This window comes from Callithrix jacchus, chromosome 16, assembly GCF_049354715.1.
Source record: "Callithrix jacchus isolate 240 chromosome 16, calJac240_pri, whole genome shotgun sequence".
NCBI lineage: Eukaryota > Metazoa > Chordata > Mammalia > Primates > Cebidae > Callithrix > Callithrix jacchus.
The window spans coordinates 26926380-26947647 of record NC_133517.1 but is presented as its reverse complement, the minus strand read 5'-3'; the positions used below and the strand labels follow the sequence as shown (position 1 = coordinate 26947647).

General features: G+C 37.5%; 1 protein-coding gene and 1 long non-coding RNA gene across 31 annotated transcripts in view; one reads left to right on the top strand and one right to left on the bottom strand.

Annotated features, from left to right (window-relative positions):
• The window catches only part of EYA1 (EYA transcriptional coactivator and phosphatase 1), a 340201-nt gene extending 319205 nt beyond the window's left edge, over positions 1-20996 (top strand). For all 30 annotated transcript variants that reach the window (XM_078353573.1, XM_054246730.2, XM_078353580.1 and 27 more), the window contains 6 exons: positions 3318-3376; positions 3482-3642; positions 4569-4683; positions 4790-4911; positions 9345-9445; positions 19009-20996. In XM_078353573.1, the coding sequence (XP_078209699.1) occupies positions 3318-3376; positions 3482-3642; positions 4569-4683; positions 4790-4911; positions 9345-9445; positions 19009-19089 (639 nt within the window). In that variant the 3' untranslated portion in view covers positions 19090-20996. The remainder of the gene's footprint in view (positions 1-3317; positions 3377-3481; positions 3643-4568; positions 4684-4789; positions 4912-9344; positions 9446-19008) is intronic.
• On the bottom strand, positions 12992-18983 carry LOC128929920 (uncharacterized). Its single transcript, XR_008477230.2, has 4 exons — positions 18851-18983; positions 18291-18413; positions 13195-13268; positions 12992-13085 (listed from the first exon to the last, which is right to left on the bottom strand). It is a non-coding gene; the product is annotated as an uncharacterized LOC128929920 (long non-coding RNA).
• Positions 20997-21268: the final 272 nt, after the last annotated feature.

Genomic DNA, 21268 nt, shown 5'->3' with positions numbered 1-21268 from the left:
TTCTACTACAGATTAGCCAGTAAAACATGCAGAACTGGCAGTGGCCACAAGAAATGTGAATGCTGCCCCAAGACGGATTTAATACTGATTTCTATCACATATTTTTGGTTGTCTATTTCAGAAGTACATTTTCAGCACATTTAGTCTGTTTTTGGAATAAAAAACTTGTTTTCCAATATAATTATATATGTTCTGTACTCTCTGTATTGAGCACCAAATTGGGGTTTTTAGGAATATATTTTGGCACCTGGAACTATATTAAGCTTCCATTTTCGTCTTTGTAGCTTCTTCCAGGGGGACTTTAAACCTGGTTGCTGCCGTTGGTTCAGGGGGCCCAGTGCCCCTTCTGCCTGAGCCACGGACTCTGAATCAGGCCCTGCTCCCTCCCTCAGTTATCTCATATGTTTAAAACAAATTTGGAAGCTAAAAGCAACCGAGTCCAGAAGGCAAAAATTAGAACCTAAAATTCAGCTCCTAAGAAGACAAACAAAAAGCTAGATAGATGGCGTCTGAGAAACTGGAGAAAGCAAGTTTCTCCCCACGGAAGAGGCTGTTTCAGGAGTCTAATGGGAGGAAATTTCAGTTTCTCATTTGAGAGCTAATGGACTTATTGTGCAGTTCTGCTGTGGAATATTGCAGTATCTTAACATTCCCCATTCTTTTAAGAATTAAACTTGTTAATAAGTAAACATCAAGATAGTAATATTATAGTTTCTCATTAAGATTTAAAACAGTTTTTTAAAAAATACTTTTCAAGACATTTTGTGTCATTATTTGTAGGTTCCCACAAAGACACAGATAATGAACCCTTAGCATATATTTTATGTATTTGAAGTTTGCAATATAGTATTTTTCTATTGTTCATTAAGTGAATTAAGCAACAATTACAGAGATGCATTTTACATAGACATTTTAATGATTTTTTTTTCATTCCCAGAGGTGCTAATGAGACCCTTTAAAAATTACTCTTTTTACATGGCATTTAATTAAAATCATTCTACAAAAATTCTCCTGATAAGAATGGGGATTTCCTTGTTGTCACTACACCAACCTTCGCTTTAATCAAATCACTAGGAAGTGAGTTTGTTATCTGCAGGTAAAAGCTTGAAGGTGTTGACACTAAGAGCTAAGCTAGAGATTGAACAATACTTCAAATGAAGTCTTCAGCCTGGGAACAAAACATTTTAAATGAAGCTAGCAGGAGAAAACAAATACAGGATGTGGAAGAACAATAGCAATAATGGAGTCATTAACAGTTGTTAGAAGATAACTGACTTTTCTGTTAGTAATGAAGATTTACTGCTAAATTAGTTTAAGAAAAGCATCTTAACACCCTGCTTTTTCAAAAAAACTCTTCCCACCCTTAGAGGTAACCAGGGATTTCTGGATTCCTTGAATTAAACTCTTTTGAACATACATTTTCCTCTTCTGCTAGTTCCTCAACTTCCTCCTCCTTTCTGTTCATTCTCCCAAGAGAGAAAATTTCTCCAGCATGGCGCTATGGCCTTCCTCTTTCCCCCCGTCCCTGACACTAAGCACACACTCTAAGAAAGTTTACCAACAACATAAAAATTGCATATCTGGTTAAATATCAGAAATTTCTACTCATGATTTAGTAACTCTTTAAACCTCAAGTAGGTTGTTGAGGTTTAAGCAACCATCATTCATCTTCTAAAATAAGATTACATTAAGAAATGAGAAGTTCCCAACCACGTTTTCCAAGAATGACCTCTTTTTAAAATGTTAAATTCACAGTCAGCATGTGAGGGCTCCTAGACCTGCTTTTCCTTTTCTCTTATCTGAGGTTATGGACCTCAGGAGAGCCGGGGAGGGTTACAAGGTCAAAGTCTTTTCCTCCTTGGAACTTGCTGCTTGCTGGGAGAGGGCTGCCTGGAAAATAGATGCTTTAGAGAAGAGGTTGGGGGTCACGATTTTAATTCTGTTAAGGAACAGCTGGTTTGAGTTTCTTTCCACTTCTATCTCCTCCTCCCTTCCTCACAAATCCACGGAGAGAGGAGAGTTTGTTCAGTAGGAACCGGCAACGTAAAAATATACCTTCTATTATTATAGTGCTTTCTAAGTGTCATCTTTGTTATGAAGTTGATTCTAAGTGCTAGAGGGATGGGCTAGAGTTTATGAAATTAACTCTGTATGAAACATGACCAGAGTTTCAGTCAAAAGAATCTTTTAAAATACAGGATGTGTGCTTGGAAATTTCTTTTAATAATATTTTTAAACTAAAACATTAATAGAAATAAGTACAATAAAGGTCTCTTGGGGTATTTGGAGCCCAACTGCAAAGAGAGGAACGTGACTGAAATATGAAAGCAGTCAAGTGGGGGTGTTATGTTTCTGGACTAGAGTCGTCGTCTGCTTCCAAATTAATATGCTTTCATTCATTCAACAAATGTTTACCGAGTGCCTGTTCTTCCCACAATTCATCTGGGGATACAGTGGTAAGATATATGGGTGCTCCAAAATGTCTGCAAACAGGTACAGAAACGTTAACTGGGTCCAATAGAGCTTTAGCCCATAAGCATGGCTTCCTATTCTAAATAGTTTACTCAGTTTGGGATTTAAACATCAGGTCTGTTCAAACTAACATTATGCCATAATATAAATCCAATACATAAGGTGAATATGTAATAGTAAAACAGCTAAAAATAACACTAAAAATGTAATTTAAAAAAACAGTTAAAAAGCACATGGTTTGATTATTTTTATTTAGGTTCACATGTATACACACACACACACACACACACACACACACACACACACACACAATAAAACTCAGATCCCTCAAATAAATGGAAACCAGTAACAGATTTTTTGTCTGGGCTCCTTAGCACACTGGCCTCGGGCTGTGTTGGTGTGTGGCTCAACAGCAATCAGAGGTCATAATTTCATTGGCAGTTAGCATCAGGTTTAATTTTTCTAGCATGTTACATTTACCAAAATGTCTGGTTTCAGTTATGCTTAGGCACTGAGTGAATCAGCTCTGAGCAGCACGATGGCTTAAGGTACCTGAGGTTTATGGAACACATATGCTAATTGTTTTCAATCACTTTCCTTTCTAAACACAAAAATGTGTTTTCTAAAGCTGAATAGCAGTAGTCCTTAACCACATTGCTTCCTTCTTATAGGAGAGGACCCTAAGTAGGTAAAAATGTCAATTTTACAAGACTGCCACCTACTGATTGACAGTTTAAAAAAAAAACACTCCAATTAAGGCACTTTTAAAAATAGCTATGTATGGTTTTTCAAAAACGAACAAAAATTTAGGTAAACTGACATGTATCATTTTAATTGCATTTTAGGAATGTGACCAAGTCCATATAGATGATGTTTCTTCAGATGATAACGGACAGGACCTAAGGTGAGCACCCTTGAACGTGAAGTGACCTTTTATAGTTTAATTGCTTACCTAATTAAGATGAACTTTCTGTTCGGTTAACTTTGGGCTTTTCTTGCATCTAAATAGCACATATAACTTTGGAACAGATGGCTTTCCTGCTGCAGCAACCAGTGCTAATTTATGCTTGGCAACTGGTGTACGGGGCGGCGTGGACTGGATGAGAAAGTTGGCCTTCCGCTACAGACGGGTAAAAGAGATCTACAACACCTACAAAAATAATGTTGGAGGCAAGTGATTACCGCCAGTATCTCAGCGAGTTAAGACAGTCTAGATACAATTCCAAAAGTACTGTACACTTTTGTGTCACACTGCTTTGAATATAATAGCTTTTTTTAGGGCAGTTTCATCTCACTGGCCATTACTCTGCTGTGATTTAGTGACAGAAATATTGGAGTGGAGCCAGCTGCCCTGGCTATTCTAGTCTAGTCCTGTCTGTTACCTTGTGATGTGACCTGGGGCAACTTTCTTGACCTCTCCGACATTCAGTTGTCCTTTCAAGGAAGGATTAGCAACCTTCGAAGAATTAGCAACGTCTGTCCAAATCACAAGATGCGTTGTAAATCTTCTACCAGCTAAATACTTGGATTAGTTTGAATCTTTTGACTTTGATTCATAATGGCTTTAGCATAAAATGTTCAGGAGTGAGGTTGGTTTCCTGCAGGGCTATATCAAGATGCTCAAATGATGCTGTCAGGGAAGCCTGTGCTTTTCCTTTTGATAGGCTCCTTTCAGGTAAGCCCCTCCCAAGAGGTGGCAAAATGACCACTAGTAAATCCAGCTTTATACTCTACCAGTAGTTTGGCACCTTTATGGGGGGAGGGAGAGAGATCTTTTCCAATAGATTTAGCAAAAGTTCCAGGACGGACTTCCACTGGCCAAGCGAATGCTGAACACCTACCCTGGGAGCCAGAAGGTAGAGTCAGCTCTGCCCAAACTACAGTTAGAGGAATGGCAGAGAGGAGGTTCCCCAAAAAGAAGAGCTGACTTTTATAACCAAATAAATACTGTGATTGAATGACACTATGTGAAAGATACTTTGTATATTATAAAGCTTGAGAGTGGTATTCATAGTACTCTTTAAATGTTTTTTATTTATAAAGTCAAAGAAATATGTTGGTAAGGAGGTAGTTCATCATGTGCTTTTAATCCTCAGGTCTGCTTGGTCCAGCTAAGAGGGAAGCCTGGCTGCAGTTGAGGGCCGAAATTGAAGCCCTGACCGACTCCTGGTTGACACTGGCCCTGAAAGCACTCTCGCTCATTCACTCCCGGTGAGGCTCTCTGTGGGACCTTTGCCAGGAAATGGGCAATGCTCATGCTTGTTCATTTTGGAGATTTATTTTTCAACAGTCTTTTTTTCTCTCTTTGTTGTCATAGGACAAACTGTGTGAATATTTTAGTAACAACTACTCAGCTCATCCCAGCATTGGCGAAAGTCCTGCTGTATGGATTAGGAATTGTATTTCCAATAGAAAATATTTACAGTGCAACTAAAATAGGTGAGCTGCTTTTTTATATATATATATATAGCAATCAGCTCTTTTCCTTCAGGATAATAAAAATGAAAGGCAATAAATGAAACATTTTTCCAGAATGCTACATAAGTCAAAAAAATAGAATAATTTAACCAATTTGCCAAACTGGATTCAGACATAAGACAGACATACAGCATAATCCATGTAGCTGAAGTCATAAAATTTTACTTTACTGGCTAATGTTAAGAACAAGGCATTTTAGGTAGAGTAACAGCATAGATTCTGGATTATCATACTTCTATCCTTTTAGGCAACATTAACAAAAATATCTGATTTTCTAAGCTAACACAAACAGCAATATAGAATTAGACAAGGTAGAAATGAAACAACTCTAATAACAGATTTATTATTACTAGAAATGTTTGTTTTGTTTTTAATTCAATATGTATAATCATTTGAGTTTCCATTTTTATTGTGGACATTAAAAAGTTTCTTGCATGAAAGAAACAGTTGGGAGGAAAAGACCTACAGAATTTATTTAGAACATAAATCAAGGCAGAATCAACATAGGGATAAAAAATACATGACTCTTCTTCTCAGAGGAAGCAGACAGTTACAAGAGTATGCAAATGAGGATTTTTTAGTTGTCTACTAGATACCCCAAATTTTTCTAAGCATTTTACATTTAAAGCCAATTTTTATAATCTTTCCATTTTACATATGAGGAAACTAAAGCTCAGAGACTTAATTGTTGCAGTCAATAGCTCACAAACCCAAGGGTCAAGCTTCATGTCTCTCTGATTCCAACGTCTAGACTCCTTACTGTATCCTAGAGGGTCCTACTGCTAAGTGCTTGAATGTGCACATGGCTGAGGAAGCATTCACTTCCACCCAGGAAGAGGCTGAGACAAGTGTCTGTGAAAGCTAAAGGGAAGAAGTGACATTTGAGCTGGGTATAGTAGAGCAAGTAAGAGTTCACCAGGTAGATGGACTAGTTACAACAATGCAAAGGTTCAGAGAAATTAAATTGTGTTCCCTGCTGAGGGGCTTGTGAGTGGCCCTGGCTAGCTAGTGTGCTGTGCTCATTAAAAGCCAAAGCTGGAAAGGTATACTTGGGTCTAGGCATAAATGGCCTTCTATGTCACCATAAGGAGATGAATGCTGTTTTAGTCCAGGGGAAAGGGTATGAGCATTCTAGCAGGTGGCTCATACCCAAAGAAGCCTGTCTTTGGCTGCCCAACTCCATATAATCAAAAGGGCCAAAAATGGAATCCTTATAGGTCTAACTTTCATCTGCCTGCACTTTTACACTTCCTGTCCTTCTCCTTCAAAGCATTTATTACATGATTACTAAAGAATTACTTTTATAATTACTTGTTCATAGTATCACTTCCCCACCATACTGTAATATTCTTGAGGACTGGGTTTGTCTCTCTTGCTCATCGTAGTTGCTGCAACACCCAGTACACATTAGGTATTCAATAAATGCTTATTGAATGAATGGCTGAATAAATGGCCATTGATTTTGAAGAAGGCTGACACAAGGTTTCTTTTAGACACCTGAGTCAATAATGGCACAATTAACTGATGGGAAAATCAGGTGATTTTAGAAGTTAACTATTAGTTTTGATCAGTGTTGAGTTGGAAGAGATCCAATGGGGTCTTCAATTAATGGCAGAAAGGAAGCCACATGGACACACACAGCAGGATGCTGATGGAATTCATCCAGGGTAACCTTTCAAGGTAGAAGAAATACATAGCTGGAGTTTGAGAATGACTAATCTTTCCAAGAAGGGCCAAGAACAAATTGTTGGAAAATACCTGTCAAAAAGAAAAAAATATATCAAATGGAATAAAATTCCTAATCGTCCATTAAAACCAAAGCAGCATATAGTTTAAGTCACAGATTAATTCTATATTTGTCGATATCAATAAAGAGGAATTATATTGTATTTTGTAAACAGGGATTGTGGAAAAGGTTTACTAGCACATGATATTGGAACAAATGGCAAAGCAGCATATAGTACAGAAGTGGATAGAGCTTAGCTTCTCCAAAAGAAAGTACAAATAGTGTGTTATATAGCATGTGCATAGATGTTTTAATTCCAAGAAATTTAAAAATGGTAATATAATAGGAAATTACAATCTAGTACGCATTTTTTAAATGGGAATTTTGTTAAAAATATTAGGCTTTAGCCGGGCGCAGTGGCTCAAGCCTGTAATCCCAGCACTTTGGGAGGCCGAGGCAGGTGGATCACGAGGTCAAGAGATCGAGACCATCCTGGTCGACATGGTGAAACCCCGTCTCTACTAAAAATACAGAAAATTAGCTGGGCATGGTGGCGCACGCCTGTAATCCCAGCTACTTGGGAGGCTGAGGCAGGAGAATTGCCTGAACCCAGGAGGCAGAGGTTGCGGTGAGCCGAGAATGTGCCATTGCACTCCAGCCTGGGTAACAAGAGCCAAACTTTGTCTCAAAAAAAAAAAAAAAATTAAGCTTTAATTTTTTCAATACAAAATAACAATTAGAATAAAAAATATGTGGTGGTAGAAGTAGGATTTCACCATCAAATTAGATATATGTGGGGATCAATGCAGAAAACCCAGTAACTTTTTTGCTTTTGATTGTTTGTTTTTTGACATGGAGTTTCATTCTGTCACCCAAGCTGGAGAGCAGTGGCACAATCTCGGCCCACTGCAACCTCTGCCTCCTGAGTTCAAGTGATTCTCTCCTGCCTCAGCCTCCTCAAGTATCTGGGATTACAGGCATGCACCATCACACTCGGCTAATTTTTGTAGTTTTAGTAGAGTTGGGGTTTCTCCATGTTGGCCAGGCTGGTCTCAAACTCCTGACCTCAGGTGATCTGCCTTGGCCTTTCAAATTGCTGGTATTACAAGCATGAGCCACTGCACCTGGCCCCAGTGATTTTTATTGAGGCAAAATGCTACAGTCATAGGAGATGGCTGGTGGACCAGTTAGTTGGCAGAGCTATGATGACAAAATGGACTCATCAAAATGAATACTTCACATAAAACTAATAGTTAACTTCTAAAATCTAAGCTTCATTTTTGTAGATTTTAGAACTAAGTTATGAAAAAACGTGACTGCAAATTTGCAATGAACCCGATAGGAGACAGTACATAGGCAAAGACTTTTTACCACAACTTCACCTTTGAATAACATTGAATTTGCCTTCCTTTATCCACAAGAGGGAAACTTTGCAAAAACACATGAGCATTTTTCCGTAAGGAGGGAAAAAAGTTTCATGACATCTAAGTTTTGGGTTGTATAGTTTTTGCAGTGAGCACTATAATTTGTTTTTTAAAGTGATTTAATATTTCACAGTTTAGTGGACAACTAAAGAGGCATTGAAATTGCATCCTTTGAATAAGGCTAGCTCCATTTTATTGTGTCAGATGCAAACTAGAGATTTTAGTGCAAAATACAAATATAAAGCAGACATTTGTTTAAGCAAACAAGCAATTTGTTCATGTGTATATCTGATCCTTATTTGAAAGAGGTGCAGGCTCGCTCAGCCATTCACATTTGAAAACTATAAACTGTCCCATTGTCCATTAAAATGACCCTATTGGCAGCCCAAGACTTGGAACACCAGTTTCTTCACTGAGAAGAAACAATGCTTGCATTAACTCAGGGGATGTGCTGACAGTGTAGCCACCACAGGAGCCCAAACTAAGTCATGACATGGGAAAGATAATAGACAGATAAGGGTATTCTATTACCTTTATTCCACTTTTCCTCCAGGAAAGTGCTTCATTGAACATTAGATGCCTGGGTAGGGCAGGCACCATCTTGCTGTAGTACCTCAAATTACCTGACATTTTGGAAAGAGTTTTACAAGACTACATCAGGCTTTCAGGGTCTTTAATTCAACCTGAAAATGAAGGAATAAGCTAATTCCAGTGTTGGTGTTTTCTTGCTAGGACAAAAACAAATCCAGTTATTTTTTATCATTCTCAATAGTCTTTGGATCAGATATTTTCAGAGTTTGATATATTACAATACCTTTCTTAAATCAGTTTAAAATACGTTACTAGAATTGCCTATGTTTGATCTCAGCTTATTGGGGGGTAAAAAGTCCTCCTGAAAAACAGTACTTCCCCCTCTCCCAATCGAAATGGTGTGATTGACTAGACTCTACTTTTTAATAAATTGGAAAAGAGTATTTAACTAATACTCTTTTAGTTAAATACCATTGGAAAAGAGTATTTAATCAGTTTCCAAAGGACAGGACACTCCGCTGCTAATTAATTTATTTGTAATTTATTGTGGTGTGGCACATACAACCCAAGGGGCATAAAAGCACGCCTTTTAGAGGCACAAGTGGGACAGTCGAATCAGAGCATGAAGAAAGCATGTTTTACAAAAAGTTCAAGCACTGTCACATTAGGTTACCCAAACTTCACATTTTTTATCATTTACTTTTGTTCATTAGGAAAAGAAAGCTGTTTTGAGAGGATAATTCAAAGGTTTGGAAGAAAAGTGGTATATGTTGTTATAGGAGACGGTGTAGAAGAAGAACAAGGAGCTAAAAAGGTGAGTGTTCCTAGATAATGAATCTTGTCTCATTTATTTTTTTAGTCCTCAAGATTCTCATAACTGCATGATTTGAACAGATTCCGTATCTGTGAAACATGATGAATATGTGCAGCACTATGAGCGCTGAACAGGGTAAAGAAGCATTCAATAAATATGGACTGATCTTTCTGAATAGCAGTGTGCACAAGCTCAAGGGCCACAAGTGGTGTTCACAGAAGGCAGACTTAAGGAGAACTGAAGTGTAGCTGTCATCTAGAGCAGAGATAACACATGTGCTAGCAGGACCTTCTCTATTTCCATGGCAGACATGCCGATGGTTCAAACCTTGTTACATGAGCCTGGACACAGACTAAGAACCTTTCAAACATCCTTCAAAAAGTCTCTACCAGTTGGTCAAAGCTGACTTGGAAGATAAAACTATCTTCTTCCCCAGAGGACTCTATATCTTCTTTATATCATGAGGTCTTACCTGTCTCTCTCAGGGCAGGGAGAAGGCAGTGGACCCAACTATAAATCTCTTGGCTCCCACTTTGCCCATTGCACTTTGATTATATTCTTCTGAATCTCTGCGGGTGTAATTCTATCATTTCTCTGAGCAAAAGCTTTCTTGTTGTGCCTCTCATTGCACTTTTTAAAGCTGAGGACCACCTTCCTTAGCCTGGCATACAAGTGTCTCCACAACCTGCCTTTCTGATCTGTCTCCCCCGGGTACCTTACATTGTAGTAGAATCGGTCTACTCAGCTTTCCTTGACCATGCCCAACCGCTTTTCCGTGCTGTTGTCTCTCCTTGGAATGATCTTTTCCCTAAAATGCCTTTCTGTCATTGTCTTACTCATTTGCAAAATTCAATTCATGTACTACCTTTTCTATTCCATTTTTAAGAGATCAAATATAGTCATGCTCTCTTACATTTTAACTGAAGGTGCTGTAGTGGGTAAATAGCTTGGATTATTGAGCCAGACACCATGAGTTTTTGAATTATAATGCTGCCACTTATCCTTCCTGTGACTTTGAACAAATTCTTAACCCTCTGTTTCCCTTTCCTTGTCTATAAATGGAGATGGTAATAGCACTTACCTCCTTGGGTTATTTTGAGTAATGGATTTAGTTAAGATATATAACTCCCATAACAGAGCTTGATATGTATAAAGTGCACAAAAAATGGTAGCTGTTGTTGTTTGTGTGCCTGTTTCAGCAAGAAAAAAATTTGTGAGCTTCACAGATTCAGGAATCTTATTTTGCTTGGTTGGTTGTTTGAGACTGTCTTCAAAATTTTTCTAAATCCCTAAATCTTTACATAGTTGTACTCTAAATGTTTCTTGAATTTAAGGACATTACTTTTTTGGGAGATTAACCAAGAGCATAATTTTCCATTCCCTTCCTTACATACTCACTCATAGGAATCCATGTGTATTTCCATAAATGATACAGTATTTCAGCTCTTCTGGAATATTTCTGCATACACAGGAATATCATATAAAGTCACTAGATTATAGATGCAGCACTGAGCCTAAGTATGGTACATGGCCATACTTCTTACAGGCTCTGAAGATGGCCTGGTTTACCTTCAATGCCTCTGAGTCCCACTAAAAGCATAATCACTGACCCTAATTTTATAAGTAGATAATTTCATAGATACCCAGAGATACAGAATGTATCCCAGTAACAAACTTGCTTGAGTGTGGCTGGTGCTGGTGGAAATGTGTGGGCTCCTCATGCTCACTGTGAAGCAGCATTTGCCATTTAAGCAGTAGTTCTAACCTTCCCACTTCACCGATGACTAACCACTGTGTCACTGGGTACCTCTGTTACCCCTCTGGGCTGTCTTTATAAAATAAAATCTTTCCCAGACTAAGTCAGAATTCCCAAAACACAATCCTGGAGAGTTAATGAAAATGTTTTCTGAGATTCAGACTCAAGTCTTCTTTCCAGTAAAGGCTCTGGAATTCCCAAGCCATTCCTATTTCAGGACCCTCCTAGTGGCCAGCAGGGCAAGGATGGAACAGATTTGCACCTCTGAGCAGTATGGCCCTAGGCCAAGGTATAGATCCATCTCCAGGCTGGTCCTTCTCCCTCTGGTATCCAGCAGAAAGTTTAGTATCAAAGGTTACCAAAATGTGGCTTTCTAGCTTGTGGTAGGCAGAGAAGGATGCCTATGAAACTGATTACTTAAAATGCAAGAAACACAAGTGAAATCCTTTGAATCTTATCAAGATTTCTGTGAGTGGGTCCCTTCCTAAACCTTTCTGATAAGTACAATTATTAGATGACTTCAATGAACATAACATGAAAAAAAAAAGAAAGGTATTCTTGGTATGATATTAGAATTGAAAGTATTAATAGGAATAGAGTATTTGCTGTCTTTGAAAAGCAGTTAAGATTGTTTCTACTGTCTATCTTTGGACATGTCTTTTTAAAAATATAGGGCACACACAAAATAAATTAGGCAGCCACACTTGCAGAAAACATACTCTGAATTTTTTTACCGAATGACTCCTCCTAGCTTTCCATTTTTATTTCATGGATGACTGTATGTGATAAGAGACCAAAAATATATGTTGGAAACCACTCTTCGTACCATGAGACCTGCCTGTGTGTGTAAAATGGACAAAATTTTCACAGTGTTCAGATTTCTAATCTCAGTTTACCACTTAGAAAACAAGAAAGGAATGTTCAACTTGTCACTCTAACTTTATTGAAGAAGAATTTTTCTAGCCTTTTTAGGTTACCTAGTATATAAATAGCTGTCCTTTTATATGAGTTAAGGGACAAGGATCTAATCATTCAGAAAATATAATGAGTATCTTTAAAGTGAAGTGCTACATAGAAGAAGAGAATACTTAATGTTTAACCTATGGGAAATAATTTAGGAGGAGAAGCACTCTACAGTTCAGCAATCTCATTTTTAAAACTATATATAAAAACTCAAGCTAAAGAAACTAAGAGATGGCTTTCTATGCTATAGAAGGACTAATAATAGTAGTAACAAAAAGTGCTACCTAGGCTAGCCTCACGCCTGTCATCCCAGCACTTTGGGAGGCCAGAGTGGGTAGATCACTTCAGCTCAGGAGTTTAAGACCAGCTGGGACAACATGGCAAAACTGTGTCTTTATAAAAGATACAAATATTAGCTGGGCACGATGGTGGGTCCCAGCTACTCAAGAGGCTGAGGTGGGAGGACCCCCTGGGAGGTCAAGGCTGCAGTTAGCCAAAATCATGCCACTGCACTCCAGCTAGGATGACAGAATGAGACTTTGTCCCAAAGAAAAAAATATAAAATGCTACCAATTATAAAGCCCTCATTATATCCCAGTTCCTCTTTTAGGCCTTGCTATCCATTTTTCTCATTAAATCCTCATAATCCTATGAAGGAATCCTTAGACCCATTTTACAGATGAGAAAACTGAGACAGACACTGTAAGGGTGAATAATTCAGCCAAAATCACACAGCTCGAAAGTAGCCAAACTAGGATTTGAACTCGGTTATTTCCTCTGACTGAGATTTAGCAAAAAGTTTCTGCAGGCTGAGAGTGGTGGCTCATACCTGTAATCCCAACACTTCAGGAGGCTGAGGCTGGTGGCTCGCTTGAGCCCAGGAGTTTGAGATCAGCCTAGGCAACATGGTGAAACCTGTTTCTACAAAAAATACACAGATTAGCCCAGCATAATCGTGCTGTCTGTAGTCCTAGCTACTTGAGAGGCTGTGGTGGGAGAATTACCTGAGCCTCAGAGGTGGGAGAATTACCTGAGCCTCAGAGGTCAAAGCTGCAGTGAGCTGTGATGGCACCACTGCACTCCAGCCTTGGCGACAGTGAGACCCTGTTTAAAAAAAAAAGTTTCATCAAACTATAAGAAATACATTTATATATCTTAAATATCACTTGACTTACAAAAAAGAATTTACATGGCTTTTCAAAAAATTATTAGAGTAAAATGCAATTCTTTTCAGGAGTTAGCTATAACTATATAAGTGTCTTCTTTCCCCTAATTTTACATTCATGATTAAAATCTTAAAAACATATAAGTAATTCTGATATATGCTTTAGCCCTAGAGCAGTTTATTAAATAAAATTTATAGCAAACCAGTGAAGTTCTGCACATCTGAGCACTAAAATGTCTGTCAAATCAAAACATTTTACAATGCTTCAGAATCGATTTTAACTATTTAGCTTGTCTCTCTTAGTTTCTTGTGTCCTTCAAACTCTAATACAGCATGCTCCTCTTTTCCCTGCAGAAATCTGTCATCTCCCTAAATAATGTTCTTTTGCTAGAGATTGTTACTTTTTTTAAAGCACAGAAACAAAATCCAGTAAGTCAGTCTGCCAGTTGCCCATTTTGTTAATGGTCAATTGAAATCTATTCTGTCATCCTTATTCTCTTTGCCAATGTAGTCCAAGGCCTTTCATCAGTAATTTAATCTAGCTCTGTAATTTGTATCATGAAAAGTACCCCCTTCAAAGAGAAAAAGTTAGCAATACCTTTGTTTTGTAAAAGAACCGCCTCATTTTAAAAGGATCTCTTGCAAGAGTTTTGTGTGAGTGCCTCCTTGTTCCTAGAAAGATTGTGGGAAGTCTCTACCTATGGAAGTCTTCCTTTGACATATGTCTTTTGTTGTCAAAATCTACCAGTTGTTCTTTTTTACCATAAAATGATTTGTTTCTCTAATGCAACATGGCTTGAAAGAAAATGATTAGATGTAGGTATAATTATTTTAAAGAAAATAAAAAACTAGGTAATAGTCTCCTGTACCTTGACACCTAGTTTTCATTTCTAGAGTAGTACAAGTGGCCTTGCTAAATTATTTTCAGAGAACTACTTAAATCTCTTGTTAATGGCAAAGGGAGAAAAATGGCAAGCATCCATTATTCTCCACAATGACAAAGACTTCATTAGATGTTCACTTTATATGTACATTCTAAGATAAGCTGAGAACCTGATAAATAATGCCTGATTTCAAGCTTATTTAGGAGAAAAATACAAGCCACTTTTTATAAAATAACATTTATAAAGCAATTTTTGTTTTAAGTGGCACATCAAGGTTATAAACACCAACTACAATGAGTATTATTTTTGTAAAGTCATAAATTCATTTATAGTTAATCACTTACTATATGCCAAGTTTTGAATTGGATTTCATCTTCATGCTTAAAGAGCATACTTATGTCTAGAGGAGGAGGAGGTACACAAATAAAAGAGCAACGTTGTACAGTAAGTTTCATAAGTTCTCCCTTGATAACTTTACAATTTGAAAAGTGTTTGTAATTCCATCTGCAAAACTTTCTAACTATGACATGTACATGTGGAAGCACAAGTATTTTTTAACACAAATGAGAAGTATATACTTTTTTTCATACCTGCCTTTTCACTTAATCTATCCTGGCAGTTATTCCATGTCAGTACATGAAGTTTTGCATCTCTAATGTTTTAAATGACTGCATCAATATTCCATTTTGTGGATGATGTTATATTTAACCAGTCCCCTGGGGCTGAACATTTAGGTGATTTCCACTATTACTGCAAACAGTTCTACAGTTCACTCAGGTGCAAGTGCATCTGTAGGATAAATTCCTAAAAGTGCAGTACTTAAGTCAGAAGATATATGCTTTAAACTTGAACACATTTTAACAATTCAGCAAAAGTTCTGTTTACATATATGTATCCACATACCCAGATTTTTATATGATTGATGTTATATATAGTCTGAAGGTGTAAATGCTAAATATCAGATAAGGAAGATTTTTAAGGTTGCTCCAGCAGGCAAGAGGAACAAGAAGGATGTGTCATTGTTTTCCCATTAGGCAATGTTTTGGTTCTGGAGATCCAAAAGCATGTGCTAATTTTAGGCCTTGATACCCACTTCTCTCAGTATATACCTAATCTTGTTAAAGTAATCATACTCATGCTACAGTTCCAGCTGTCATTTCCGTTAAGACTTGTGGGTAGCTCTGTTTCTAGTCCCAGGGCTTCATCTACCTGGGAGAATATCTCCAGTTAAGTATCTCATGCTCTACCCATCTGATTGTCTTAATACAAGCAAATGAATTCAGCTGTCCTAAACCAGTTTGCCAACTCAGACATGATTTGGGGTTCGTTTCCCACCCACCACTGAATCACATGAACTCTCTTCACAATATGTCTTGCATTTATTACACTCACTCCGTTTCCACAGTAATTCTACCTAGTTTCTTTGCTACCAGCCAGAAACATCTTTAGTCCATCCTTTCCTTACTGCTGCCCTGAGTTGCTTAAAACACCCACCTTTTTGTGTCTCTTGGCACTGAAAAAATATTAGCCTCTCACCCCTTCCATTTACAAGATAAACGTCTAAGCTCCTTAGATAGTCCAAGTGCTGCTACAGTGACAAACCTCCTTAATAACACTTAGTATGAATTGTGCATTTCCGAAGTCCACTATTTTTGTGCGAATAAAAGTGCTGACAGCAGCTGACATCACTGCACTGCATGTCATGCAGAGGACAGAGTCGCTGTCCTCCCCAGAGTCCTCCAGTTCTCTTCCATGTACCCCCTAAGATTTGCACAGTTTTCATTGTAGAATCCTCGGCACTTCCACCCAAATGAATGGCCATCCCCACTGCACTGTGATGAGTTGTCTGTAATATACTACAGGAAGTTTCATTCTTTGACCTCATTTCAGAATGCTGCTTGGCCAGGTGGTTCTTAATACTCTCTACAGGAAGACTAAAGCCATTTGTATTTTAGTGCCAGTAATAAACAAACCAAACTTAGGGCTTTTTGTGGATCATCTCACTTTTCCAGATAGTGTTGAGTATAGTTTAAAAGAAAAAGGTAAGTGTTCTCTAGGTGGCATCAACCCATTCCCATGTACAGATGAGACTCATACCCATTGAACCAGTCCTTTGTTTACTATGGAATTAAATCCCCACTTTATACTTTATGTACCAAAGAAATTTTTTCAGTTTCCTTTTCAATCTCTGTGAGAGTCATGGCATTCTTCAGTGCAGGGTTCTGATTGCAACAAGTGTTTTCAGATTTGCATTGTTAATGGCTGTATATGCAGAGGACTTGTCTATGGGGAACATATGGAACCTCAAACAGTTGACATGCAAAAGAATTTGACTGAACCTGCTCTGAAAAAACAATTCCACTTTGCACAAATATTTTTATATGTTTTTATAAGAAAAACACAGTTAGAAATAAAGAGGATATAAAATAAACAGCAAGTAGGTGGTTAAATATAAACACTGCACAGTTGAATACTTGAAAACTTTTAAAATAATAGTTTTCTTTTAAAATGTGTCTTAAATGGATTTGAGATTAAGTAGTAAAATTAGTAGAATGTTGAATGGTACATACTGGATAGACTTTTCAAGTATGTTTGAGTGTGTACATGTATGAAAATATAAAGAAATGTTTATCATAGTTAGCTTTGTCTAGTAGGATAAGAAATTATTTGTATTTCCTTTTATGGTTCTACATTTTACAACATGAATTTCTCTTCTAATAAGGAGGAAATCTATAACTGATCAAACATTTTTCTAACCAAGATCTATGAATCATAGTCACTCTTTTCCAGTGTCTATAACCCCACAGAGAATGGATGGGGGGAGGGAGGGAGGGAGGGAGGGAGAGAGAGAGAGAGAGAGAGAGAGAGAGAGAGAGAGAGAGAGAGAAACTGAACCTGTGCTATTGTGCTGATAATTTACACAGCTGAATAAAATGCCCACAGAAAACAGGTAGAAGGCATTACAGCATATGAGCTTCAAAGTCACACCTGGTATGTATCTTGGCTTCACTCCTTACCAGCTGTTATTTAAACCTCTCTGTTCCATCACTAAGCCTCAGGATTTTGTTTTTTAACTAACACAATAATAATAGCAATACCCCTGGCTCTCTGAGTTGCTTAGCATAGTACCCAACCCAATATCCAATAAATCATAACTCTTGGGAGATTATTACAGATAAACTCCTTAACAGGGCTTACTAGGCCCTGCATCAGCTGGCTCCTGTAGCCACTCATGTAACCAACCAAGTCTTTCTCATACCCAGCCAGTTGGCATTCATACCCGTATGCCAACAATGAATTTCTCCATTATTTTCTGTTCTCCAACACACACAGCCATCTGAATGTTAATCCTTCATACCTAGCTCAACTATCACCTTTTTTCAGCTATTTTCCCAGTTTCCTAGACAAAGATAATTGCTCTTCTCCTACAAGACGTAGATGAACACTGATGATTGTTGTGCATTTTTGCTACTCAGACTGTGAGAGAGGGTGAGCCACCAACATATGCATCTCTGGATCTTCCACCCCTGGCACAGTGTGCTCTTTCTGAATGAATGTACAGTGCTGCATCTTATAGTGTGAAGTTGCCAAGTGGAGCAACCTCCTAAAAATAAATATTTAGTTCTCATTTCTAGACTATTCTGTTATCACTCAATAACAAATATTTACAAATATTCCAAAATAGTCTTGAGTCCAGAAAGGTCTACATCTAATATTGGAATGTGGTATGTGATTTCAACAGATAATCTGAGACAAATACATTATTAAGAAGTAATATTTTATATCCCAGTATGTAGCAGCTATGTGATCTATATATCAAAATGGTTAATGGCTTCCACTGTTACCTACACATAATTTAAAGAAAAAAACCCTTTTCTGTTTGTTCCTATGTGAAATTCTATTAGTCTGAAATTTTTTTCAGATTTCTTGGAACTATATTGCCAATTATACTCCAGGCTCCACATTAATTTTTTGCATAAGAATCGTAGTCTTTAAGGTAAACAGAATTTTATCAGACTCTGGAAGGTGGTGATTATCTTTCTCGTCAAAAGGTTTTACTGATGCATTAATACTTACTATAGTGCTTTGGGGCAATAAAAGTTCATCACATTTTCACCCTTCATGAATGATGTAACTTCTGGTTTCTTCCTGTTTTTCTTGTCTTTGGTTTCTTCATGTGTTTCACAAACATTCCCATTACTGAAATGAGATTTTTAGATTGAGTTATAAACAACAACTACAAAAAACAAAACAAAACAAAAAGCAACTTTAGATGTTCATTTCAAATTTTTTCCATACGATAAAGCCATTTTAAGGCCAATATGAAGGATAACTGAAGAAAATAAATGGAAAAAAGTTGCGTCATGTATAAGCCACAATTAAGTTAGAGAAAATGTAAAGTATTACTAACTAAAGAAAACTGCTTAAAGTCAAAGTACAAGCTTTTTAAACTTTCATCATGAAAAAGCCACTGGATATGTATTTTGAAAAGCTGCTGTATTTGGCAACATTCTTTTATTTAAAGCTTGGAATTTGGCATTCAAGTCACAGTGTAGATCCATTTAGGAAATATCCATCCCCTTCTTCAAAGAAACAGACTCTAGATTACATTTTAAAACTCAGTCCAGTATTCTTACCGGAAGTTTAAGTTTGAATTTTTGTTGTAAACAGATGTGAGGTTAAGATGTTAGCTGGCATTTTCCACAATATTGAAAATGGGGGTGAGCGTGGAAGTGGATTTCCAAAGGAGCCACTGGGTGCTCTGTCCTCACGTGTATATGTGCCCCTTCTGCAGCACGCGATGCCCTTCTGGAGGATCTCCAGCCACTCGGACCTCATGGCCCTGCACCACGCCTTGGAACTGGAGTACCTGTAACAATGCTCAGCACTTTGACACCGCACAGCTGCTCTGTGACCAGGGACAGATCCAGCAGGCCCCAGTCTCACATCAGCGACGGCCTCCTGAATTTAGCAATTTCTGCCTGCTGATGCACAGCTGCTGTCGGTCTTGACCTCTGCCCTTGTGGTGAATGGAGGACCACGTCTATTTCTTCAGAACAGCTGTTGACTCTGGTACTGTGAATCCAATGAAAAGCCATGAGAATGTTCTAGCACAGCGTAATGTGTCTGCCACATTAACTACACGGTTCAAACCTGTGAAGAGAGGACCTGCAAACGCTTCAATTGTTAGCATTTTCAATGTGATGTGAACAGCTTCTCCAATACAGCAAACCCTATTGCACAACAGAGACTGAATGAAACGTATTTCCTGAATACCAGTGGAGAAATTTTCTTGTAAAGAAGGTTTACTTTTGGTGTCTCATACCCAGGGTAATCTGTACATCTCTACTTATTTATGAACAGACTTTTTTTTTTTAAAAAAAAAAAAAAACAGCTTTATTGAGGTATAATTCACATACCCCACAATTCGCCCACTAGACTCTTTTGACATTAAATAATTGAAGAGACAATAGCATTAGAAATAAGTGATTCAAGGCCTTTGCATCACAACATGGCAAGTATAGTACTTTGAATGTTAGCACATTGCATAGTTTTAAGTATGTCTAATTTAAACGTATAATATGTACATCACTGAGACAATCATGTACAGAAAGAATTTTTGGTGTAAATTTGTAATAATGGATGATTCTTTGACATATTGTTTAGGGAAATGATATTGAAAGGTAGCAATGCCTTGATAGTGAAGCATGAGGCAGCATGTGCATAAACTCATGTGCCATGCCTTATCTAAGTGTTGGGTATAAATATGTAGATAATACATTTTTTTTTAGATAAATGTTGTCAAGACCAAAAGCATGGATGTCAAGTGTCAGTAAGGATTTTGTTTTCTAAATTTTCCCCCCATCAGTTCTTCTGAGGGCCTTGATGAAATAACAAAGCAGTTTCTTAAACAATTTGAAAAAAATAAGTTCTCCTACCACCTCACTTTTTCATTTCCACACTAATGTATTATATGTAACTACTTGGAAAAAATAATTATTCAAATGCTTCTTCCCACAAAAAGAATATAGATGATAGTAGATATATTTTATTAATAAAATGGTTCATAAATTGGAGACTAACAAAGTTTTTAATGTGTTCAAAATTATTATCGTGTCTGCATTTTCTTTAGATAAAGGAAGACACACAATGCTAATCCAGAAATCAGCAAACTTTGCATTACTCCCTACCTGTGTATTTTCTCTGTCTTCCTCCCACCCAGAGGAAAGTTCATTGCCATTGTCATCACCATGGAAACAATGTTCCTCTCCACCTGCATTATGTACTACATGACAGGCATAGATCTGGGGAATTAAAATTATCACATTTGCCACACCATAAGAGTTTCTCCAAAAGGGGTCCGTTTGGCCGGGCAATATTTTCTCTCATGTAATGCAATCCATTGTCATGAAATTACTCTTAGGATGAATCGTCTTTAATGTTATACTGGGCGGGGGGGAACCCACCAGCTTTGACCTAAAGTAGCTGAAGAGCTATTTCATCCTTTTCTGAAGTTGTAGGTTGCTGCTAGAATTAGTCATTTGTGAATTATCCAAATTGTTTGAATTCACAATTGAATTTTTTCTCCTTTTTTGCTTGAAGCAAACAAGTTGACAATTTTTTAACCTTTTCATTTTATGTTTTTGTACTCTGCAGTCTGAAAAGACAAAGTTTATCTTCGACTTACTGTATAAAGGTGTGCTGTGTTCACCATTGTGTACAGAATTTTTCTTCATTAATTTTGTGTTTAAGTTAATAAAATTGATTTGTGACGTACTGTAAGCTCCCTGACTGTCGGGATTATCTTTTTCTCCTGGTTATATGAAAGAGCAGGATCTTGGTTGCATGAGAACACCTGAAGTCCAACAAAAGGAAGTTGTGTGAAGTAACTGCTGTGATGGCTGTATCAACCCTTTAGGGGACGGAACTTGAAAGGTAACAGCTGTTTCTTTGATCACTGTAAATACTGATGAATGGAAAAGTTCTTCACTTCTCCAAAAACTATATAATATGGACCCTTACTCAAATTTATCTACTGTAGAACATAATTCAGC